At 40.2% G+C, this 26,189-nt stretch overlaps 1 protein-coding gene across 3 annotated transcripts in view; it reads left to right on the forward strand.

Moving 5' to 3' along the window:
• Positions 1-14,998, forward strand: part of TNIK (TRAF2 and NCK interacting kinase) — a 481,587-nt gene extending 466,589 nt beyond the window's left edge. For all 3 annotated transcript variants that reach the window (XM_049867710.1, XM_049867708.1, XM_049867709.1), the window contains 5 exons: positions 5,755-5,855; positions 8,473-8,622; positions 10,802-10,961; positions 11,208-11,347; positions 13,537-14,998. In XM_049867710.1, the coding sequence (XP_049723667.1) occupies positions 5,755-5,855; positions 8,473-8,622; positions 10,802-10,961; positions 11,208-11,347; positions 13,537-13,620 (635 nt within the window). In that variant the 3' untranslated portion in view covers positions 13,621-14,998. The remainder of the gene's footprint in view (positions 1-5,754; positions 5,856-8,472; positions 8,623-10,801; positions 10,962-11,207; positions 11,348-13,536) is intronic.
• The last annotated feature ends 11,191 nt before the right edge of the window (positions 14,999-26,189 follow it).

Here is a 26,189-nt window from a genome sequence, read left to right on the forward strand (position 1 = left end):
AACAACTGTAAACATATATCTACCACCCATCTGGCAGCTTGTCACGCTGTGGTGGCTTGTATGTTGCCTCAGTGCTGGAGTCTGTTCCACCAGTATTTCAAATACCAGCAGATTCACCATGGTGGACAGGTTTCAGTAGAACTCCCAGACTCAGACAGACTAGGGAAAAAGGTCTGGTGATCTGCTTCCAGTGAAAACCCTATGAATCTATCCCTATTCACAGGTAATGTGATCCTATATATAGAAAATCCCAGAGAAACCACAAGAAAGCTATTGGAACTAATAGAAGGATTCAGCAAAATGGCAGGATACAAGATCAACATATAAAAATCAGCTGGATTTCTCTACACTAACAAAGAGGACTCTGAAAAGGAAATCAAGAAACAAATACCATTTACAATAGCCCCTGAAAAGATAAAATACTTAGTAATAAACTAGGGACGTGAAAGACTTATACAAAGAAAACTACAAAACGCTACTTCAAGAAACCTTCATAAATGAAAAAACATACCATCCTCCTGGATAGGAAGACTTAACATTGTAAAAATGTCAATACTACCTAAAGCAATCTATAGATACAATACAATCCTGATTGAAATTCCAACAACATTCTTTAACCAGATGGAAAAACTAATCACCAAATTTATATGGAAAGGAAAGAGCCCCCAGGTAAGTAAAACATTACTAAAAAAGAAGAACAAAATAAGACGCCTCACACTACCCGATCTCAGAACCTACTATACAGCTACAATAGTCAAAACAGCCTGGCACTGGTACAACAACAGTCACGTATACCAATGGAGCAGAACTGAGAACCCAGAAATAAATCCATCTGCCGATGGACACCTCATCTTCAACAGAGGGTTAAAGTCCGTTAAGTGGGAGAGAGATAGTCTCTTCACCAAATGGTGCTGGCAGAACTGGATATCCATTTGCAGAAGAATGAAACAGGATCCATGCCTTACCCTATACACAAAAACTAACTCAAACTGGATCAAAGACCTAAGCGTAAAACCTGAAACAATAAAGTAAATAGAATATCAAGCATAACTAAAAATCCACAAACTCCAGAAGATAAACTAGGTAACTGGGACCTTCTTAAAAATAAATACTTATGCTCATCAAAAGACCAAGAGAGTAAAAGAGAACCTAACAAAACCAAAAACTGAATCCGCTGCCACCGAGCTGATTCGGACTCATAGCGACCTTATAGGACAGAGTAGAACTGCCCCATAAGGTTTCCAAGGAGCACCTGGTGGTAGATTTGAACTGCAGACCTTTTGGTAAGCAGCCATACCTCTTAACCACTATACCACCAGGGTTTCCCAGAGGACCTACAGACTGGGAAAAAAAATTCTTTGGCAACAACATATCTGATAAAAGTTTAATCTCTAAAGTATACAGAAAATTTCAACAACTCAATGATAAAAAGATGAGCAACTCAATCACAGAATGGGCAAAGGACATGACAGACTTTCAGGCAGCCAACAAATACATGAAACGATGCTCATGACCACTGGCCATTAGAGAGATGTAAATTAAAACCATGATGAAGTACCATCTCCCCTGCCAGAATGGCACTGATCAAAATTTCAGAAAACAATAAATGCTGGTGAAGTTGTGAGGACATTAGAACTTTCATACACTGCTGGTGAGAATGTAAAATGGCACAACCACTGTGGAAAACACTATGGTGCTTCTTTAAAAAGATATAAATAGAAATACCATATGATCCAGCAATCCCAAACCTAGGAATATATCCTAGAGAAATAAGAACTGTCACACAAATAGACATATGCACACCCAAGTTCACTGCAGCATAATTCACAATAGCAAAAAGTTGGAAACAACCTAAGCACCCATCAACAGATGAATGGATAAACAAATTATGGTACATACGCACAATGGAATACTACGTAATGATAAAAAACAATGATAAATCCTGGAAACATCTCACAACACAGATCAATCTGCAGAGCATTATGCTGAGTGAAATAAGTCAATCACAAAAGGACAAATATTTTATGAGACCACTATTATAAAAACCCAAGAAAATGTTTACACACAAACAATCTTTGATGGTTACTAAAGAGGTGAGGGGTGGAAGGGAAATCACTAACTGGGTAGTATACAAGTATTTACTTAGATAAAGGGAAAGACAGTACACAAAATGGGGAAAGTCAGCACAACATGTCCAAGGCAAAGGAAGACACTGAGAGGAATGCAAGTAAAAAAAAGAGTCAACCACAGTAAATACTATAGCATATACAACTCTTAACAGCAGTAAAAACAAATGGTAACTTACAAGCAGATACATAAGCAGGTACGTGTACCGGATAGGGGAAGCAGGTGTGTACCCACATACATATATAGGTTAGGCTGTGGATATTTTTGTATACAAAGGGGGCACAGTCATAGAAACTTCCTAGACACATCCAAACACCTTGAAGGGCCAAGTTACTGGGACTGAGGGCTAGGGACCATGGTCTCAGAAGACATCTAGGTCAATTGGCATAACATAGTTCATAAAGAAAATATTCTACATCCTACTTTGGTGAGTAGCTTTGGAGTCTTAAAAGCTTGTGACTGGCCATCTAAAATATGTCTATTGGTCCCATCCCGTCTGGAGCAAAGGAGAATGAAGAAAACCAAAGACACAAGGAAAATTTTAGTCCAAAGAATTAATGGACCACATGAACCACAGCCTCCACGAGGCTGAGCCCAGAAAAATTAGATGATGCCCAGCTACCACCACTGACCACGCTGACAGAGATCACAGTAGAGGGTCCCAGACACAGCAGGAGAAAAATGAACAACAAAATTCAAATTCACTAAAGACCAGACTTACTGGTCTGACAGAGACTGAAGAAACCGCCAAGGTTATGGCCCCCAGACACCCTTCTAACTCAGAACTGAAGCCACTTCCAAAATACACCTTTCAGCCAAAGATTAGACAGTCCTATAAAACAAACAATAACATACCTGAGGAAAATGCTTCTTAGATCAATCAAGTATACAAGACCAAATGGGCATCACCTTCCCAAAAGCAAAGACAAGAAGACAGAAAGGGACAGGAGAACTAAACGAATGGAAACTGGGAGCTTGGAGTGGAAAGGAGGAGAGTGCTGATACGTTGCAGAGATTGTGACCAATGTCACGGCACAATTTGTGTACAAATTTTTGAACGAAAACTAATTTGCTCTGTAAACTTTTACCTAAAGCACAATAAAAAACAAAACAGCAACCAAAAAAACCTATGGATCACAACAGAATATTGTCCAGTGTAGTGCTGGAGTGCTGGAAGATGAGCCCTCTAGGTTGGAAGGCACTACACAATAGCCATGACAGTGGATTCAAGCGTATCAACAATCATGAAGGTGGCACAGGACCAGGCACCATTTTGTTCTATTATGTATAACATGAGTTGGTGCCAACTCAATGGCAACTAACAGCAACAACAATAACAACGTATATAATGGCCACAGTCTATCTGTACTGCTCCCTGGTCCTAACATAGCGCCAGGCACAGAGAAAGCAGTTAGGAAGTATTTGTTAAAGGAACGCATATTCAAAGGATGCAGCGTTATTCACAAACCAGACCACAGTGGGGGGTGTTCTTCCATAGCCAGCTGGTGAGATACACAAGCTAATATCTGCTCCACTGTACATTTTTGTTTGGAAATCAGAATTACTTGATAGTTTCTAAAGGGATACCGTGGAATTATAATTTTCTGTTATCTTCAATCTCAATTATGTAGCAAAGTGTAAAATACACATCCCATTCATTCCCATACCAAGTAGAATTCAAATTCATATACGCATTTGACTTTCTTTTGGAGAAAGTGGACTGCTTTCTTTGAGAATAGGCCTTGTTTTCAGAGCAAAGCAATGTAATTAAGTGTGATTACAGAAATCATTTTAAAAATGTTTCAAAACATTTTTCTGTTAAACCTTTTAGAAGTTCCTTTGACTGTTTTACCTTCATTTATTATTTAGCATTTGTTAGTCCAGAAATGTCTAATGATCAAATTCCGTATGTATAAACTAATGATATTACAGAGCTGTGAAATTCATTGCAGGAAATAATGTCAAATTTCTGAATGTTCCCTCTTGCATATACCTAACATTTGGTTTTCCAAAACGTCACGTTGCAGTGGTCCTATTTGACCTCCAAATCTACCATTAGCTCAGCCATCATTGCTGGCCTCTTTCTTCTAATCCTTGCTGTCTGTTTTCATTGTCCCCACATTGGTAGGCTGACCTCTGTCCACGCATGCAAAATGAATTGGAACCAGAGAGCAGTATCTAATAATTATCTCTCAGAAAATTGAGACCAGCTTAATTTTCAGAAACAGCTTTTGGCTCAGTATCCAAATAACCGCTTGCAGTCTCCATCTTGCTTTCCCTGTGGATCCAGCTAAGACGATGCTGGTGTCTCCTTGTAGCACATGCGTATTTCCAGCACACTCAAACTCCTATGACATTTTAAAAATATAAAATGAGAATAAAACAGACAAGCAAACTGTATATCCAAGAGTCATTTAAGATATTTCTCTTAGCCCAGATGTACTTAGGTAAGTTTTTATTTTCGAGGCTATTTTGAATTTTAATTGTGACTCTTTTCCTGGGTTTCAGATGAGGTCAGAGGATAGTTTCCTAAAGCATTTGTGTTGTGAAAAGCTAGAAAGGAGAGAACTGGAAATTTAATACTTCATCTAAGTATATCAAAATCTTTCCTACCCAATTTCTCCAGTACACAGAACATTCTGATTGTTCAGATATTTTATGAAGAAAATGATTTTGTGGATTACAAATTTTCTAAGAAGTAGAATCTGTAGTTTAATAGTGGAAGACCCAGAAATCACTTAAAGGATTCTGTAGTCTTCCACAGTCTTCCATATAAATATTGGTCATGATCATATCAAAAGCACACAGGCCATAGTAATCAATAGAAAGCCAGAAAACAAGGTCTATTCTTTCTTTCATCTATTCATAAACATTTATTGAGTACTTCTTTGTGTAACGCAAAACCATGGTAGGTACTCAGTCATTATACCAAGTATCTGTCCACTGAATTTAAGATCCCTAAGTTTTCATCGGAGTCCTGGTGGCGCAGTGCTTAAGAGCTCAGCTGCTAACCAAAAGGCCAGCAATTCAAATCCACTAACCACTTCTTGGAAACCCTATGGGTCAGTTCTACTCTGTCCTGTAGGGTCACTATGAGTCAGAATTTCCTCGACAGCAATGGGTTTGGTTTTTTAGAATATCCCATCTTCCTGCAGAATAAAAGGATTGTCAACATTTGTGATGCCCTTAAAAATAAGGCCATTAACAGAACCCAGGGCTCCTAACACTATATCTTCCATTAGAAGCATAAACAAGCAATTATTTCACTTAATAATTGGAATCCAAATCTGAATAATGTCTGTATCTGTTTGCTAATTTTTCTACCACCTTGCCTACCAGCTCTCAAGTACTTACATGTGGGTGAACATAAAAGGCAGGCATGCTCACATGGAGATAGATTATTATTACTAATGGATACTTAAGGAAGTTAAGTCTGTTTCCATGAGAAAATTCTACAGCAGGAGCATCACCTCAATTTTGGTTTTATATATGTATTTGTATGTGTGTATATATATGTAATTACAGTTATATATATAAATTACATGTATTTACATATTACAGCTTATACATTTCTTTAAAAACTTGAATAAATAGATGTACTTTTAAATTTATAATTTTTTATTACAGTTAAATATGAAAGGATCAAATTCTTGGTGATTGCCTTAAAGAATGCTGTGGAGATATACGCTTGGGCACCAAAACCATATCATAAGTTCATGGCATTTAAGGTAAGCAGGCATGTGATTACCTAAAAAGCAGTTTTCCGTAGATAACAAGGTGATCTGTCCATCTGGCACGAAGACCGATACCAATTTTCCTATTTTAAAAGTACAGATACTCTTGGCTTTATTATTTCAAAAGTGAAGACTAAGTGTATTTAAAATGCTATAAAATTAGTTCAGTGAAAACTTGGGCATGCCCTCCTGCCTTGCAGGTCTGGGAATCATCACCTCCCGGTGACATTTAGGATGGAATGGTGACTGGATAAGACACTGTGCTATCACGCAGTAACACCAAGTGTGAAGTCACCTAACTAGGACACAGTCTGATACATTGTCTGAAAAAGGCAGACCAACAGCAGCACTGAATCTCAAGGTCGAACTGAATATCTAAATCTCATAGTCCTCATAAGCCTTTCTGGGTAAAGTCCCTAAAACTCAATTGATGCTTATATTCCCATTGCTATTGGACTTCTCTGAAATGAATACTGACTGCAGTAACTTTATGGAAATGACCTAGTTTCTTGACATTACTCAATTTTGGTTGCCTTTTCATTTTTGACCTGGGCTGAGTCTGTACCCATTATGGTGGAATTGATCAATCATGAGATTCAGCAGGATAGGAATAGGCTAGTCTCATCACCCAGTCCGTGAAGGCTGACCCCAAAGTGCTAGGTGGACCAGTACTTGCAGGCATGCTGATGTGTGCAGAGCCACATAGCCTTCCAGGGCTGATGTGAATTTATGTCCTGTTCTATGTCTCTCTTTCTGTATCTTATTGGCCCTCGCTTTTTTCTGTCCACCTTTGTGACTATTATCTGCCTTTATTTATTCTGTCCTGCCACGTATGCCACGCAAGGGTAGAAGCTACCTTGGGAACATTATGTAGGCTCTCTTCGGGGCTGAGTCACCCAACTTTTAAACTGTGCCCTTAGTGCAAGTGACTCATTTGTGATGTGCTCAAGAAGATAGACTCGCCAGTGGCAATGGGCTCTCCTCCATAACCCCACTTTTATGGAGAGATATTTTTGGAATGCATTAGGTTTGTAATAACCAAGAACACTTAAGGGATGACTCCTTAAAAGCTAAAGTGGTGCTGCTGTTCTGCCAAAACCTGTCTACGCAAAAGCCTTTCAAATCAAGACCCCATTCCCCTTCCGGTTCTGGTGTTACTGCCATCAGTATAATAGCCAAAGTGAATGGGAGAGTGTAAAATGCTCTGTGCAGCAGTCCAGACCCAGCCTGGGAAAGGAAGAGCAAAGGCCAAGACCTGGACAGGAAAGGCTGGACCTGGCAGGGGGTCAAGTCCTCCCCTAGGACAAGGACAAGAGATCAGTGGTTCCCATGCTATGAGAATGATGTTAGGAAAGAAAAGGAGAGGAAAGTCTGTTAGGTGGCAGTGGCATTATGGCCAAGGCATGTGTGGTTATACAAATTCTCTCTTGGCTTGCAATACCCAATAAACATAGAGTGTGATTCAACAATGGTAAAGGAAAGCAGAGGAACACTGGACAGCTAGTTGGAGTCTGGACCTCAGATTCCAACACACAAAACCTTAATAAGCTTGGCTGCGGCTTTCTTTTTTCCTGTTTAGTTAAACCCAAGTAGCCAACACAAGCTTGAGACTTGTGATGTTCCACCCACACCTCACCGAAAACCCAACTCTCAGATTCAACATTGAGTTTAGAGAAAGCACCAATCTGACTTCCTATCACTCACTGAAGGAAAATCATAACCAGGCCACACCCATTATCCTGAACAGGCTTAGCACAGGACCAGCCTCAGCTGCCCACCCCAGGCTCTTTCAAAAGGACAGCAGCCATGGATGACCCTGGCTGCCACATGGGAGTGAGAGGGGCCAGAGAGGTTTCCATGGCTTTTCCAGAGGGAAAAGGCTAGAAATAGGAAAGAACAGTAGTACCCAGGTACCAGTTTTTTTAATGTATGATGAATGATGCCAGCCGCTATCAAAATCGACAACTCTAAACCAACTTCTCTACCCTGGAGGTGAAGGGGTAAAGAAAAGGGCACAATGGGTGCTAGGACCTACCTCTGAGAGCCAGAATATGAATAGACCTAAAATGGGAAGAGAAATCTCCTAGCTTTTTAATTTAAATCGGAGGTTCTGACAGGGATCACAATAGAAAGTCCCAGACAGTAGAACAAAATTCTAACTCAAAAAGAAAGACCAGACTTTCTGGCCTGACAGAGACTGGAGAAACCCTGAGAGTATGGCCCCCAGACACACTTGCAGCTCAGTAATGAAGTCACTCTTAAGGTTCACCCTTCAGCCAAAGATTGGTCAGGCCCATAAAACAAAACGAGACTAAAGGGGCACACCAGCCCTGGAGCAAGGACTAGAAGGCAGGAGGGAACAGGAAAGCTGGTAATAGGGAACCCAAGGTTGAGAAGGGGGAGTGTTGACATGTCATGGGATTGTTACCTAGTGTCATAAAACAATATGTGGACTATCCGTTTAATGAGAAACTAGTTTGTTCTGTAAACCTTCATCTAAAGTAAATTAAAAAAAAAAGAGATTAACTTTCCACCAGCCAATGGCCAAAGGAAAGAATTATTAAGATAACCTCTTTGGATAATGTGGATACTGATGTGGTGATTTTTAAAGTCTTTTGCAGATCTCCAGCACAAGCCTCTGCTTGTTGATCTCACGGTAGAAGAAGGTCAAAGATTAAAGGTTATTTTTGGTTCACACACTGGTTTCCATGTAATTGATGTTGATTCAGGAAACTCTTATGATATCTACATACCATCTCATGTAAGTTCTTGAAAGCAGAACATCAAGGGCTGTCTGTTAACGGCCTGCATGCAGAAAGAATTTTTAGTAGAAGTTATGTTAACTTTTACAATCAGTGAAGCAGGTGAACTTCTGACCTTCACTGGAAAAGAGCCCTGGTGGCACAGTGATTAAGCACTCAGCTGCTAACCTAAAGGTCATTAGTTGGGACCCACCAGCCAATCCACGGGAGAAAGATGTGGTAGTCTGCTTCCATAGATTTACAGCCTTGGAAACCCTATAAGGCTGTTCTACTCTGTCCAATAGGGTGGCTATGTGTCAACATCAGCTCGACAGCAATGTGTTTGGGTTTTTGTTTGTTTGTTGTTGTTTTTGTATTTTTTTGTTTAAGTGGATAGAATGCTTTTAATAAGTAAGATAGGTAAATTTAACTCATTTTTATCACTGCCTAAAACTGAGTAACACGTGACATTAGAAATTATTTGGCATTTACTCTCCATTTGTCTCTCTGGACATTTAATTAAAATACAGAGGATGTTTTTTCTTCAAGGGCATAGATTTGGTGTTTTAAGCAGACTTCTTATTTTTAATATCTGAAACAAGACTGGTTCTTCTGATGTGGGTGAAGGCCAATAGTCAGGTACTAATTTCTTGGGGAAAATCCTTTTTCTGCTATTTCTAGTTCTTCTGTTCAACTTGAGGGCCATGTTGGGTAGTGGATTCAGACACACTGGAGCTCATATCATGTATCAGCTTTGCAGTTTGGACACATTAGTTAGTTTCTCCAACCCTCAGCTTTCACATCTGTAAAATGAGGATAAAAGGACCTATCTCATAGGCTTATTGTCACAATTAAATGAGATAATGAATCTAAAGTGATTGGCACAGAGCCCTAGGAATCGGAGCCCTCCTTATTAATAGTATAGTACTAACATTACCGTACTGGCCAGTTGCCTAAAATGTGGCTTTTCAAGGGAAACACTGCACATGGATTCACTTAGTGGGGTTGTTGTGATGTCAGATTTGTGTCCTATATGTAATCCCATGGCTAACATACAGTAGAAACTGTTCTCAGGAAAATCTGACACCTAGTCTGTTTCTGACTGATATTTCAAGAGTTTAAAGATCTTACTTCAAAGCACAATAATTCAAAAAAGTTATTTTAGTTCATTACATACACACTCACAATTGTCATTCAGAGCTGCATTACAGCTCTTGTGCATGCCCCTGCACCCAAGGTCTCATGGCTCCTGTCCTCAGTGAGACAGCTGGGGCATCACTGGGATCCTTGGTGACCCTCTTATACTTGCCCATGAAGCACGCACTGGGCTGCCATGATGTTCTCAACCAGTGACTTGCATTCCAGGAGATCATGGCAGCCCCACCCCTTTACCTAGAACAAGTCAATCCACATTTATTGCCACAGTGTTTGTTTTTAATGAGTAATCATTTTTTTTTAATTTTTTTTCTACACAAGCCATTAATTTGGATTATTCTGACACCCAGATAAGCAGTCTGTGTTATGTGCTCATAGCCCATTTGGTAAGCTTACATCTTGGGCATTTAGGCTGTTTCCATCAGATTCAGCTGGCTTGCATTCCCTCATCTTTTTAGAAGGAGCTTATTCTAATGAAAAACACATGAAACTCACTGCCAGCGAGACATGGGTTCGAATCCCAATTCTGTCACCAAATACTAGTGCAGCTTTAGTCTCATCACCTAACCCCTCTAAAATGTGTTTTCCTCATTTGTAAACGAAGTCTATGTGGGGTGCAGGGCGCTGTTGTAAGGACTGGAAATTCGTAAAGGACCTAGCCAGCAATTGGCACATAGTAGGTGCTCCATGGAAACCCCTGGTGGTGTAGTGGTTAAGTGCTACGGCTGCTAACAAAAGTCGCCATGAGTCAGAATCGACTCATTGACAACAGGTTTGTTTGTGTGTTTTAGGTGCACCCTGGTTGTTGTTGTTGTCGTGTAGGAGCAGGTAAATTGTGTTCTCGACCTGGTGACCAAGTTTGTGTTTACCATAGTATTTGACAGATCAGTGGTCAAATTAAGCAAAGGAGATTTCAGTCTCTAGAAAGAAAATTAAAAAAATTTTTTTAATAACTTTTTTTTTTCTCCAGTTCTTAGAGATAAATATTCAAGGTGTTGTCTTATTTTAAAAAAGAATAACGCCTGGCCTTTCTTTGTCTTCTAGATTCAGGGCAATATCACTCCTCATGCAATTGTCATCTTGCCTAAAACAGATGGAATGGAAATGCTTGTTTGCTATGAGGATGAGGGGGTGTATGTAAACACCTACGGCCGGATAACTAAGGATGTGGTGCTCCAATGGGGAGAAATGCCCACGTCTGTGGGTAGGTTAACCATTCCTTATCTCCTTCAGCAGTTACACCCCCCAAATGAAACGAAAGCCAAGAAATGTGAAACAACCATTTGAATTCCACAAAAAAAAAAAAAGTCTGTGACTAACACTTGTAAGACTTGCTTTGTCCATTTATCTCAAATCGTTTGTCATTTTTTGTGGTTAAGATGTGAACAGATGCTGTGAGTTATTGCCCATCTAATGTTTTTAATGCAGTTTTGGAAATTCCTTTTGACAGCCTACATTCATTCCAATCAGATAATGGGCTGGGGCGAGAAAGCTATTGAGATCCGGTCAGTGGAAACAGGACATTTGGATGGCGTATTTATGCATAAGCGAGCTCAAAGGTTAAAGTTTCTTTGTGAAAGAAATGATAAGGTAAATCCGTTTCAACATTTGCATTAGTGTTTGCATTTTAAGAGACCACCAGGTACCTGTGAAACCTTCATTTTCCTTTATACTGATTTGAGTCACATCTGTGTTAAACAATATTATCTTCAAATGGCATTATTTGGTTTGATTCATGTGAGCACTCAAAATATCTTATTCACATATCAAAAAAGACATAAGAACATCTTAAAATTTATGTAAACTCTTAGTAACTTTTGTGGCCTGTGAGCCCTGTGATAACTCAGCAGATACCCTAAATTCTACTAAGCTCTTAGAAAGTTGGCCCGGTATTAATCACCTCACAGTGGGTCAGCTTTATACTTCCACTTTTAGACATTTCACAAAGTCACTATCGGGACCTAATCCATCACATTATCTTCACCTTTAAATGTAAAACATTTGATATGTAGTAATATAAACTTTTAAAAAATGTCACCCATTCCTTAAGGAATGCACAATCACAAACTCAACTAGTGCCATCTCCTGTGTCATCCCAGCCATGTTTCTCTGAAGTGTCACAGGGGGACTGTCTTCCAGGGAAATCAGCTTTGTCCATCTGGCATGATTAGTTACCACAGAAGGGTATTCTGCAGCAGTGCCAGTTCCACCTTACCTTCCCTGTAGAGTAACCCAGAGCTTTTAATAGCTAAGCTGTACTGCATTTGTGAATTCACCCTTTTTGACTATCACCAACGTAGAAATGCTTTCCCAAAGGAGCGGACATAAACACGTAGAAAAGAACATGATGGCTTGAACAGTTGTACATCTGTATTTGCCCACCCTTGTTCCCCAGGGGCCAGTCTGGTCTCAGTCCAACCCTGAAGGTATGGGGCTAGACTAGATTTGACCCTGGTGGCCAACAACTCTGACTAGGTGTGATCTGGGTGGACAACAGCTGGGGGTGGCAAGGATGGTTCCAGGGCCATACCAGAATATGCCAGAAAACAGGCCTGAGCCTTAGTGACACTCCAGTATCTACCCAGTCTCTTTGGCTATCATAAAACTAAGATTGATCTGGCATGGACCCCCACACTCAGGTTCATTGAAGATGGCAGGCCTGTCCCGAGCTGTGTTTACACCCTCAGGAGTAAGCTGGGACCACAGCAACAACTGGGGCCCAAGGTTTTAGAGACCAGGACACACAACCTGGAGGGTGCAGCAGCCCTTCTTTCCTTCTTTGTGGCTTTCCATGGGTCCTCTCTGTGCTTCCCCATTTTGGTTCGTTGACCCTGACAGTAGCTTTACTTTCAGACGTAGCATTCGCTGAACGACAAGCAGTTCCACAGAACTTCCGAAGGAGCTATTGAAAGAGACGGCATTCTTCTGAAGAAGCTGTGGAAATGAAGTAGCAGAGACATTATACTAGTGACAAAAGCAAACGCCTTGGACCAAAGTTAGGTGTTAACTGACTGAAGGGCTAGGCAACACCCAGAATATTATTCTCCTGGGGCAGTGGTTCATTAACACTCAGCTCAAGCAAGCAGTAACCTACATTTTGCTCACTTCTCTCAACTCTAATAAATTGATTTAACAGACTCAGACCTAATGGACTGTGGTTCCCTTATCTCATTTGCCCTAGGATAGGCCGGAGTCAGCAGAGAAGCCAAGCGTTAACTCTTGAAATATCAGAGTCAATAGGCATTAAACACTTTACCCTATTTGACCACAAACATCTCTTTTTTTTTTTTAATAAATTGGAAACTAAAGTTGTACAGTAGTCAGTAGGCCCAGAATTCTCCCCTTGACTTCAGGAATTTGAAAGTATTCTCTTCAGTCTCAAAGTCTGCCCTCTTGCCATTATAGGGAGAGAAGGGGAACCTCTGTGCCTTTCCAGAAATTAACAAAGGGCTTGTTCTGTCCTAGGCCACAAATAGCACATTATCCTAGCACTAAACTCCCTTTTAAAATGTGAGTACCCAAAGGGATTTTGTGAATCAAGATGTTGCCCCATCAGTGTCCCTGAAGGCCAGTACCACACTCAGTAACGATAATAACCATAGTGATAAAGGCAGGAGTGTTTACATAGGATGCGCTATACCAAAAGGTACTTTCTTAAACACCAGCCATTAAGTTGTAAGAGTTGATACATGGCAAGGCTAGGACATGTGAAAGAAAATGGATGGACGGTTGAAGAAGAAAAAATGCAGTTGAACTAATTTCTTTTTAATTTCAAACAGGTATTTTTTGCATCCGTGCGATCTGGAGGAAGTAGCCAAGTGTTTTTCATGACCCTCAACAGAAATTCCATGATGAACTGGTAACAGAAGAGCACTTGGCACTTATCTTCATGGCGTTATTTCTAATTTAAAAGAACATAACTCATGTGGACTTATGCCAGTCTAGAGGCAGAATCAGAAGGCTTGGTTGAACATACCACTTTCCCCTTTCCTCTCCCTCCACCCCTCCCAGTACAGTCCATCTTTCAGTATTGCAGCCTGTTTGAGAAAGAGAGAAAAAGTGGCAGCAATTTCCAGGAGAGTCCCAAGAACACTGCATTGTCTGTGGATAAAGATGGACATGTGCCCTTCGGAGTTAGGGATAGAAACTTACTGTGTGCTCTTATGATTAAGTTGTGTTTTGGTGGGTTTTGAGTTTTTTACCTTTTTCTTTACCCCCATACTTTGTAAGAATGGGGAGAGAAAGCATACTGAGAAAACAAGTTTGTTTTTAATTCTGTCTGCCTGCTAGCTTTAAGTATATGGTATGTTGTAAAATCTCCAATTTCAAATGGTGAGAGACAGCACAATAAATGTACCTTACCTGCTCACACTGAAGGCCATAACTGCATAGTGAGGTAATTTTACAATTCTTTTTGCCTTCACCAACCCAAAAGGTTGCTTTTTGATAGCAACTGGCTAATGAATTTTTAAAAGAGAAGAAAAATACTAGTTTTCCCCTCTTTTGGGAAATAGATTTTAAATGGCTAAACTACTAGCCTTAGACTAATAAAATCAATTACCATTTTTGTGAGTCTGACAGGCCATATTCCTATATGGCCCTCTACAGGGTGGAGTGCATTGAATGGGATAGTAGTGCCATTGAGTTGACTTGGCTCTACCAACTGAGGGACTCCATAACACAACTGTCCCTCAGTCAGCAGATCAGGGCAAAAGATGGGATGGCAGATGGGGTCAGGCAGAAGGAGCTCTGGGAAACAAGCTAATATATATACTTTTTTTTTTTTTTTTAATGCACAAAGCCTCTATGGCTAAGAGGTCACATGGTTTGAGCTTCATTAGGACTGAGACTTTGTGGAATTCTGCCTGGGAGTTGAGGAGTAGGTGACATCCAGGCCCTGGTCATTCCCATCTCTCTCCTGAGGGTGCCACTTTCTCAAGATGAAAACTGTGACTGAAAAAAAAAATGAATAATAAATGTTTCTGAGCTGCCTGTGTTCTCTCTGGGTTGGTGAGAGAAGGGACTAGACTACTGAGCCTGCATGAGACACAGCAGGCATCGCTGGTTCGGATTTTATAGAACTTGAAAGCAAGGCGTTGGCCAAAATGCTGAGACCCTAATCATTTTACCTTCCTCCAAATTACCCAACATACGGTAAACAACATTTGTGCAGAAATATGTATGTATTTAGTTCAGGTTGACTTGTGTCCTATAAACTCTTACTCAGATGATTTGAACTTCTACGTGACTGTCTGGGATTTTTTTTCCAAAGCTACAAGCATGGCCGCCTGTGATATCAAGGTGTTGCAAAATGATATCTGTGTTGCGCTTCCTGTTTTAACCTACCTCGTTTTGTTTGTTTTTGTTTCACTGTTCATCACAGCAGTGTTATCTCCAGGAGACATATAGAGAGCTCAACCGGCAATCTCAGGTGTATTTAGTATTTTTCAAACGAAACAGTGGTTGACCAAATTGTTCTTAAAAAATGAAAAATACCAACAACAACAAAACCTAATGTGGCTTGTTTCTGGAGAACCATATGATTACTGCAAACAGATCTAAAAAAAGAAAATCTATGATCCTACTTATTTTGCCTGAATATGTGAGCAGCTGATGTACTATTAATGAGAACGAAATCCACATTAGGGAATGGAGCCATTTCAATCTGGTGATTTGGGTGAGGGGAGAAGGAAAGAGGGAGTCTTCTGGCTTCTGGATTAGATACTCATGCCCCTCCCGTAGAGGTGGTTTGTCACTTGCATTTATTTTAAGCAGGTAACATACAGGAATGGAATTGAGGATTATCTTCAGGCAGTCACCAAGATGTCCTCATCATGGTCCCTTTAGCTCTCAAAAGCAATGAAATCCTCCCGTTCTCATTTTTACTGCTTGGTTGTGCTGCTGAACAGGACTATCTTCCCAAATTCCATGCCACAAATTCAGCAATAACTTTTGGATTGAATGTAGCAACTACTGTAATTGGATGCTGACATAGACAAAATATGTTGATCTGGGTCTCATCCCCAAATGTGATTGCCACCAGCTCTTTATATTGCTGCTGTGGTATTTTAAACAAGAAGCTTCTTTAAATTATGTTGCAAACTGATCTTTGTTTACTTTTTTGTTTTGTTTTTATTTCTAAATGATAAGTTTGAAACACACAGCTTTAAATGATTTTTTATTGTGGGATTTCGGGGTACAGTTAAGAAATAAAAGGGAATCATTGTGTTTAAACATAAGGTAGTTTGTGAATGTATTTTTTAAAACCTAGATTCATTGAAGCAAAAATCCATAAGAAAACAATATTAATGCAGTCTTGTTTACAGTATGTACAGTGACATAACATAGAACATGAGCTTTTCTGGTGCCAACAACAATAAAACACAGACGTTAAACATCAAGCCATGCCTTTTATATTTTTGTACAGATATTTTACACTGAGCACAAGGCCAGACCAAATTTAAAAGGACCCTCCCCCACAAATCTGTGCTCTTTAAAAAATACCCAAAGAATTCCTCGAAGCTTTTATCATCTTCAAAAATGTGTTTTCCTCCATCAGGACAGGCCCTAGCTCTGACGTACTGAGGCCTTGGTCAGGCAGAATATTTCAGAATGCTGTCCTGTGGCTCATATATTTCCCAACTTTTTGGTTTGCTTTAATTCTCTTTTTGGGGGGAGAAGAGGAGGGTGGTTGTGCTCTTCATCTATCTTAATAGCAACTTAATAAAAATTTCCTTAGATTTGATCTTCTGGTTAGGGACTTCGTTTCTAGAATTGGCTCATTTATTTTCCTACAAAGAGAAACTGAGCGCCTGCCCAAAGTACATGTCACAGGCTCTTTCGGTCCTCACTGATCAAAGTTTATAATCATATAATATGATCCACTGAGCCTGCCCACACCATAGTCTTGGTCCAAGGCCTGGCAGGTAACCACTATTCCTGGGTGACAGGGATATTGTAACATGGATTCCTGCATCCAGTGAGTAGTAGAAATGGATGACCTTCATTTGGAGGTCTCTTCAAATGGCAAGGTTCGTCCTCACTCCAGTTCCATTCCCGTTATTGTCACTACAGAGAACATAAATGAAGTCAGCTTTCACTAAGTTCTACATCGAATCTGATGGCTCTATTTAGATTAAAAAAAATTTTTTTTTTTTAAATAGATTAAGTGGTAGGTGAAATCTCCCAAGACTACTTGGTCAGGGACTCCATTTTTCTAACACTTTGGCATTGCTTTCTCACATGCACTCCTAACATACTTTGCACCAAGTTTTTTAAAAGCATCTTAGTTTCTGGTTGTCAAGACCTGCTAACAGTTTTCTGTCTGTTCATGTGACTCATTGGTACCTGGTGTCTCTGGTCCCTCCTGTGCAGTAGATTAGAAAGAGATGTGAAATTCAGGCCTGCACCATTTTGTTTTTGTCCATTGCCAGACAAGGGAATGCAGCTGAAGTCTGACCTCACATTCCACGGAGTTCAAGGAAAATGCTTTCCCCTCTATGACGTGCACCAGTTTCTGTCGTTGTATCATGACGTGTGGGAGGGCTCTTTGTGTTCGTAGCATGTGCTGTCTTCGAAGGTCTGCTTGAACAGGCGTTACTTGCATTTGTGCTGACTGCTTTAAAATATAAGATGTGCTACATTATTTTAAAAAAGGAAGACAAGTTATTGATCCAACCTACTGGAGGAAAATACAAGAAAATCCACATCAAACTTATCACAATTCTGAATGACCCACCATGCTCAATGTATTTTAAAATCTACTCTGACACCATGTTCTGACCATCTCAACAGTTTTAGTGACTTGTTACTTACCTTTTAGTTCATTCCTCAGAAATTAATTCTCACGAAATCGGATAAAACAAATCAAACAAACCAAAATCGGCCTCCCCTGAGATTACATAGTAACAACATAAAACCCAGAAGGCTAAAATTGATCTCATTTACCAATTAATATTTCTGACAAACGTCACTACGTTTTGGGCATGGTCACTGTGGCAGCAGCAGGAACCCTAAAGTGAGCTGCCTTTTCCTGAGTCTCCCATAAAGTGGATGTAAACTGATGTCATTTCAGGAGCCCCAGCAAGAAGAAAACCTCTTTAGAATTTACAAGTTCAAAACTGACAGTTTTTATATTTCTAGTGTTTTTGACTTCTATACTGTACCATTTTTCCATAAACAACTAGAATATTCAACAATTTGCATAGCATTAAATAGTTTAAGATCACAACTCTTTGCCTTAAACTTTATTCTTCTAGGCCTGCCATTCCAGGAGGTGCCAGAATGCAGCAAAATAAAAATTGCCATAAAAGCATTTTCTAGACCAAAAAATAATAATAATTCCTGGATAAGGTTTGATCTATTTTTAAATCCAAAATCATGGGCTGTGTGTTCATGATGCCCAACATTTGGATGAAGACTAGAAAATTCAGTCAAAAAAATATTCTAAAGGTTCCAGATTTTTGGCTTGGTGGTGCTGATGTTAGGTACTGTCAAGTCGGTTCCAACTCATAGCGACCCTTTGTACAGCAGAACGAAACACTGCCCGGTCCTGCGCCATCCTTACAATCATTGCTGTATTTGAGCCCATTGTTGCAGCCACTGCATTAATCCATCTCATCGAGGTTTTTCCTCGACAAGCGTGATGTAGACATCCTCAAACTAACTCAACTCATTGCACAAGAGGGCTTGGCCTTGATGGTTTGTTTTTCTCAGCACCGAGCTGAATTGCACTATTGAGGCTGAGCAGATGCTGGTGGAAAGGTGAGTTTTTATTTCCAGCAACGGATCATTATTTGTACATAGCAAATGTCTAGGCCCCAGCTGTCCCTTCCTTTTCTTCTCTCTCTGGGGTTAGGTTTACCCATTGCCACCCAGTCGATTCCAACTCATAGTAACCGTGTAGGACGGAGTAGAACGGCCCCATAGAGTTTCCAAGGAGTGCCCGGCGGAATCAAACTGCCAACCTTTTGGTTAACAGCGGTAGCACTTAACCTCTACACCACCAGGGTTTCCCTGGAGTTAGTAGTGTTCAGAAATAGAAATATCATATTATGTTTTATTTAGGAAACCTCAGGCATTACCCCGAATCAGAATTTCAAATGTAAGATGGCAGCAAGAAATAAATTTACCACAGGAAAAAAAAAAAGACAGATGAATTTTAAAACTGGAGATGTCGTAAAACTATTTTTGTACATTTTAGTTGTCTTATTTACAATGTTAACATAACCATAGAGATGCCAAATTAAATGTATAATATTGGAAGGGAAAGCTATCATTTTGTTATGCCTACAATTGTTTACATTTGTTAAATTCCCAGTCTCCTAAAGTGTTTTAAATTGTCAAAAACTCATTGAAACTGGATAGAACCTCACCAGTGTGAGGATAAAAAAGCAGAAATCTTCCTGGCTTACTTTCTAGTCTGAACTTTTTGGTTCAAGTACTTTCAAATACTTTATTCCTGCATCAAAAGGCTTCAGGAAGCGTCTATGGTTTTCCAGCCAGTAGCTAGAAACGCTTTGGTAGGTTCTAAGCTGAGGTTTTTCCATACAGTCATTGCTACACCCTGGAATATCTTATTTTACTACTATCAAAATGTGAATTGTAAATAATAAAAATATTAATAGTAATAGAACACCTGCTTGTTCTCACTGCCACTTCAGGCTATTATTCTACCCTCCCCCCCACCCCACCCCACAAACACCCACCACTCTGAAGCTCCTGCCATTACCCTCTGAAGTCCCTATGTTACCCCTCATTGCTTAAAAGCTCTTGGCTCACTGTCACTGTCTCCAACACCATCCTTTCTTAATTCTTGATTTCTGTATCCACTTAGACAATCCACCAACACCCTGGCTTCTCAGTTTCCTGATCTTGTCCACTGAAGCTTATCATTACCTATAGTCCCTTCTTAAGTGATAGCAGGTAACTCTTCCCATTTGCTCTGGGTGGGTCCTATCCTACCTCTCCAACTGAAGGCCACTGCTCTAGCAATTCTCTTTCTTCTGCTTCACCAATTTTTTCCTATATTCTGGAGCATTTTACTACATTCATGCTGCAATAGCTCCTGTCTTATAAACACCCTCCACGGCCCACTCAGGAGTCCCTGGGTGGCATGAACGGTTAAGCATTCAACTACTAATCAAAAAGTTAGTGGCTCGAACCCGCCAGAAGAAAGGCCTGGAGATTTATTTCCAAGCTTGAAAACCGTATGAAGCACAGCTCTTCTCTGCAAACATGGAGTCGCCATAAGTCAGAAATCAACTTGACAGCAACTGGTTTTTTCACTCCACTACACCCTCTAACTACTATCTTATTTATCTGCCCCCTTTCACAGAAAAACTCTCCATGGGAAATGGTGCATACTTCCTTTCTCCAGTTTCTCTCCTCCTTTGGTCTCTTGAACCAATTCCAATCAGGCTGTCATCCTCACCATAGTACCTCTTGCCCAGAACACCAATGATCATGCTGTCAAATGTGGTGGTCATGCCACTTGACTTCTCTGCAGTCTTTCACACAGTTGATAACTCCTTTCTCCTTGAAATACTTGGCTCTGCAACCTGCTTCTTAAGTTTTCGCTCATCTCCTTGGCCACTCCTTCAGCGTCTCCTTTGCCAAGTCCTTGGAGTATCTTAGTGCTGGACATCTCCTCTCTAGGAGATCTCTTCTAGACCTGGGACTTTAAACATCATTTATACCAGGACTACACCCACATTTTTAATCTCTAACCTCCACTTCTTTCCTGAATACCAGACTTACATACCTAACTTCCTACTTGACATCTTCATTTGGGTGTGCAACTGGAATCTCAAACTGACATGTTGAAAACTAAACTCTAATTTGTACTCAACCACCACTCTACTCCCCTTCAGTCCTTCCTGTCAGTAAATGGAAACTCCATTCTTCTGGGCCAGAAAACCTCATACTTGTCCTTAATTTTTTCTTTCACTTACCACATTCAATCCGTTTTCTTTTTTCATTCTATTTTCTTTAGTTTCAGACTATATCCAGAATCTAAACTGAGTCCAAGCCATTTCTTGCCTGGGATAATACTTTTAAAATGTACACTAAATTATGTCACTTTCTGCTAAGCCTCAATGTTTTCCCATCTAACTTAGAATGTCAACATCCTTACTGTGGCCTAGAAAACCAAAAAAACCAAACGCAGTTCTGTTGAGTCGATTCTGACTCATAGCAACCCTAAGACCCTACATAATCTGTGCTCCACTCCCAATCAGCACTATCACTTCTAGACTTCATCTTCTGTTTCCTTAGTTCACTCTGCTTCAGTCATACTGGCATTGCTTTACCCAGAGTGCCCAGACCATGCTCCTGTCTCAGGTTCTTTGCCCTTTCTGCTTCCTCTGTTACCTTGCTGTTTACCCTTGCATACCTGCGTGGTTTATTCCCTCCCTTTAGGTCTCTGCACAAATATTCCTTTACTACCAGAGATCTATGTAAAAGAATCCATAGCCCCCAGTCATTTCTACTTTATTGCCTTTTGTAAGCGCCTTTCACCATCTGTGTTGTTCACTGGTCTGCCTCCAGTACTTAGAAGAGTGCCTGGCAATTAGTAGTCAGTTCTTGTCGGATGGATGAATGAATGAAAATAACCAAGAAGAGAGTTTTTGGAGGAAAAAAAATGTATAAAACTATATAGCAATTTTCATTTAAATATAAAAACAAAAAGCTCTCTCCAACATCTACATAATAAAAGCATGGGTTTACTTTCATGTGGAATATAGAAAACCTTATTGGTTTTCTTTCCTGGAAGGCTATTATAGGTGAAAAACACCTGGCTATACTCTGTTGCTCCATGAATCATCTTAACAGGCCAAGTTGCAGGGTCAGAGGAGAGACTCTCGTATAGGACAGCATTTCAAACCTCATATTTATACAGATAATGATCCATTTCAAGCTATCAGCATTGCTGGAAGTGCAGAGTTATTGGATGTGGGGGGAGGGTTCTGAATTTTATTTTCTGGTCTGAATGTTTAAAAAGAACAACAAATACATTTTTTTTTTCCTAAAATAAGAAGTATCCTCCTGCCAAATGCAACATCAAGAAAGCCTGATGACAGTTGGGCCTAACCAGTCTTCCAGGCGACAACAGTTTGGAGGCCTCCCTGGCAAGCTCTGACATCTGTATATGTTCAGCTGCACTCAATGTTGTTGCATGAGTTTCATTGTAGGAGATTGACACCTGCCTTCTGATGAATTTATTGTTCCACTCAGTCTTGTAAAGGGCACCTTGAAGTTTTAGTTTGTTCAATCGTGTATTTTCCCGCTCATTTAATAAAAGAAACATTTTAAAAAACAACGAAGATAATGAAATGATGTAATATGAAGCAATGTAACAGTGAAAGAATTTTTTTTGTTCCTGTTATTTTTTGTCTTTTCACAAATCTGTTGAGATGCAGGATAATGTATAATCCATGCTGAGTAGTCAGGGTCAAGGTCTTAATCAGCCTTTTCCAAGGCCAAAGTCACATGGGGATTCCATGGTGCTTAGTTCCAGATTCCTAAAGTTCCTCACAAAAGGGATGGGGTGTTGATTCCAGTTAGAGACGGAGAGAGTATAATACGGATTATAAGTAAGATATGCACAAGGTGTCAGCATTAGTCATTGTGAGCAATCTATATACCACAAGTTCTAGTTATTAAGACACAACAAATGATTTCAAAATGAATTCTCAACAATTTATGTGAAAAAACATTTTAGAGTGTTGCTTTTCCTTTAAATTATGTCTCACCAGCTTGAATATGTTTGTTTTGTTTTGTTTTTCTTAAGTAACTAAGTATTCTGTGACAATAACAATCTGGCATGAAGTCAGTGCCCTCCAAAAAGAATCACCTTGGTTTCTGAAGTTCAAAATTATTTTATTAGCTTATCGAGTGAAGTTACGAAGACATGGATTAGCAGCATTGTGATCAGCCCTGCATCTATGCCCCTCAGTCTCAGGTTATCTTGTATTATTAAACCTGTTTAATAAAAGAGATGACAGTTGAAAGGCTGAGGAATTTAGAGCTAAAAGGCATCACTATAGCAGAAAGAAGCTAGCCTGCAGCTCAGCCTGATGCTCTTTCCCCGTTGCATCCTTCCTCCTCACCAGAATGGCCATTCATAATTGGATGCCTATCAACCAGGCAGGCCAAAGTTACCACTGGTCCAAAGCAAAGGGACAAAATAAAGAGTTCTCCATAAACCTCATTTAAAGACAGTCTTTTATTTGGAGATTGTGTTCCCTTACTTTATGTTGTGACAATATCTGCAAGAGCTGCTGCTGATCGTAGAAGGCAATTTATTTTATTGAATAGTCTAGTCTGACAAAATTAAAAGATGGCAGCCTTTTTGATGGTTCTCGTAAGATTTCAGGTTGGGAGGAGGCTTTCAAGGTGTTTTTGTTTTCGTTTTAACTTTACTGGTTAGAGAAGTCCAGAAAGTGTGGAAATGGTGCTCTAGAGTACTTATACGAGGCCAGACCTTTTTTCAGTCTGGTAATGGACTGTCCATCTCAAGAATTGCTGGAGCAAATATAACCTGTAATCTGTTGCCATCGAGTCGATTCCTACTCATAGTGACCCTATAGGACAGAGTAGAACTGCCTGTAGAGTTTCCAGGGAGCACCTGGTGGATTCAAACTGCTGATCTTTTGGTTAGCAGCCATAGCTCTTAACCGCTATACCACCAGGTTTTTTGGAACAAATATGGAAACAAAAAAGCAGCAGCATCCAGCATTGGGAACAAAGCAGGTACCCCACCTGGTGTCCATGAGTTATACTTACGTTGCTGACCTCATCAAGGTAAGCGGTGGGTAAACTTGTGTGGAATTCCGGAAATGTGCACAGACTCCAGTGCCATCCCAGAGTAGACACGCCAAAAGAGGCTTCAGTTCATATTGTAGAATGGAAGAAATCGGGAGATGGAAGTCATCAGCTAAGCTCATCTCTCTCACCTTATCAGCTTGAGGGTCCCAATCTTCTCAAGTATAATGACTTCCCATCATAGCCACCTAGGAAACTAAAAAAAAAAAAAAAAAAAGTTCAGTCACATTTTTTAAATGGAACTGCATTTTATAAGTCACATGCATTTGTAAAACTTAAGTGAGTCATTTATTTAGTTTACAGACAAAGCTCGGTGCACGCATGGATTGCATGACCCCTTGCTATATACCTCTGCAACCCCCAGCCCTGCTGAAGTCCCTAGCCAATGGTGTGGAAAACGTAACTGAACGTTTCCCCTTGTTTTGACTCAATGACCTCACGTGACAGAGTAGAACTGCCCTATAGAGTTTTCTAGGCTGTAATCTTTATAGGGGCAGATGGCCAAGTCTTTCTTTCAAGGAGCCACTGTGTGAATTTGAACTGACACCCCTTCATTAGCAGCCAACGTCTTAACCTTTGTGCCACCAGGGCTCCCTAAACATTTCCCCTAAGAGCCCCTTTTTGTATCTTGGTTGTGTTTTCTGGCAATGCTTTAATATGAATGATATGTTAATGGTCACTGGTCCAGTTCATTTTAATAAAGCCATCCTTACGACTTCAGATGTCAGAGAACTCAGGAATACATTATCACAGTTGTTTTTTTTTTTTTTTTTTTTTTTTGCCTGTTTATGTGCCATCTTGTTTTAAAAAGTCAGGCAGCTGTGATCTGGCTTTTAACAAGCCACCTAAGCAAACTCAACACGTGATCCATGTGAAGGAAAGTAAAGGAGCCATTTATTTACCAGCTGCCTATGCTGGATGCTGAGGAAGAAACATCTGATGAAGAAATGATTGCTGCTTTTAAAGAGCTGTAGTCTCCTTAGGCTGCAAGGGAGATGGGGAAGGCAAGGACAGGACACAAACATGCATAGGCAATGACAAAAAAAAGCCATGAGTTGGAGCCATAACCACATCCATCATGTGATAGAGGAATGAAGGGACTGCTTTGGGACCAACAAGAAGAGATTTCTCTGCCTGGAAGCGTTATGGAAGACTTCCAGGAGGAAGCAGCCTTTATCTGACTATGGGACAGGAAAAAAGGAGGAGGCACTGCAGCAAGTGGGAATATCTTGAACAAAGAAAGGCATAGAGGAGTGGAAGAGCATGGCAGGTACAGAAATGGCAAGTCATTCAATATGACTAAAGAGAGAGTGCTGGGGGAGAGGGGAAAAAAATATCTTACTGCAAATGTGCAACGTTTTCTCCACCTCTCCTTGATCCTTCTGATATAGGCCCCAGGGGTTTCAGAGTTTTGATTCAGCCTGCTGCCTGGCCCAGTGGGCAATGTTTGGTGAATGAATAACACCATTAGGTTAGGAATATGGTTTATATACTGCCTTAATTGAAAAAGTATTCGAGGCACCTATGATCTGATTTTTTTCTTTTTTACTGTGCTTTTTTTTTTTTTTTAGGTGAAAAATTTACAAAGAAAATTACATTCCCATTAACTATGTGCATAGTTTGTACATATAGTGTTCCATGACACTGGTTGCATTCTCACAACGTGTCATCACTCTCCGCATTTCCAGCCTGGGTTTGCCAACTCCTTTCATGCAGATTTTCTACCCCTTCCTGCAGTCGCATCTTTGCTTTTGGAAATATTGTCCTTTTGATCTTGTATAATTGATTCTTCTAAGGAACGTGTTCCTCTCAGAAGTTATTAATTTTGGGGCCTGTCTATTGTTTGCCTGAAAGGTGGTCTCTGGAAATGGCTTCAGTTCCAGGTCAGGAGGGTGTCTTAGAGCCATAGTCTTGGGGGTTCCTACAGTCTCTGTCAGACCAGTAAGTGTGGTCATTTTTGTGAACTTGACTTTTCTACATTTTTCTCCCGCTCTGCCTGGGAACCTCAGTTGTGCTCCCAGTCAGAGCAGGCACCATCTAGCTCTTCTGGTCTTGGGGTCTTGTAGGCTCTGGTTCGTGTGGGTCCATTAGTCTTTTGGACTGATTACACCCTTGAGTCTTCGGGTTTTTTCACTCTCCTTTGCTATAGATGAGAGGAAAACAATAGTTGTATCTTAGATGGCCACTCGCAATCTTAAGACCCCAGACGCTACTCGCCAAAGCAGGATGGAGAACATTTTCTTTAGGAACTATGTTGTACTAATTGACATAGATGTCCCCTGAGTCTATGGTCCTTTGCTTTTGAGCTGAGGATCTCTGCCCCAAGAGGTGTTTGGTTATGTCTAAGGAGTTTCCACAACTGTGCCCCTTATGTGCTCTATTGTATGTATTAATATATATCTAACACCTACAATTATATAGTAGAAATATCCACAACCAAACCTATATCTGCAGGTGACTGTGCTCTCTTATGCCTATTTAGCATACATATGTATCCATTTGTAAATTATTGTTAATACTATTGTTACAGGATTGTCTATGTTATAGTAATTACCATAAAAAAATTACCATAAAAAAGTTACCATAGTTACCCTTTATTCTTGTGTTC

Source organism: Elephas maximus, chromosome 23 (assembly GCF_024166365.1).
Source record: "Elephas maximus indicus isolate mEleMax1 chromosome 23, mEleMax1 primary haplotype, whole genome shotgun sequence".
NCBI classification, from domain to species: domain Eukaryota; kingdom Metazoa; phylum Chordata; class Mammalia; order Proboscidea; family Elephantidae; genus Elephas; species Elephas maximus.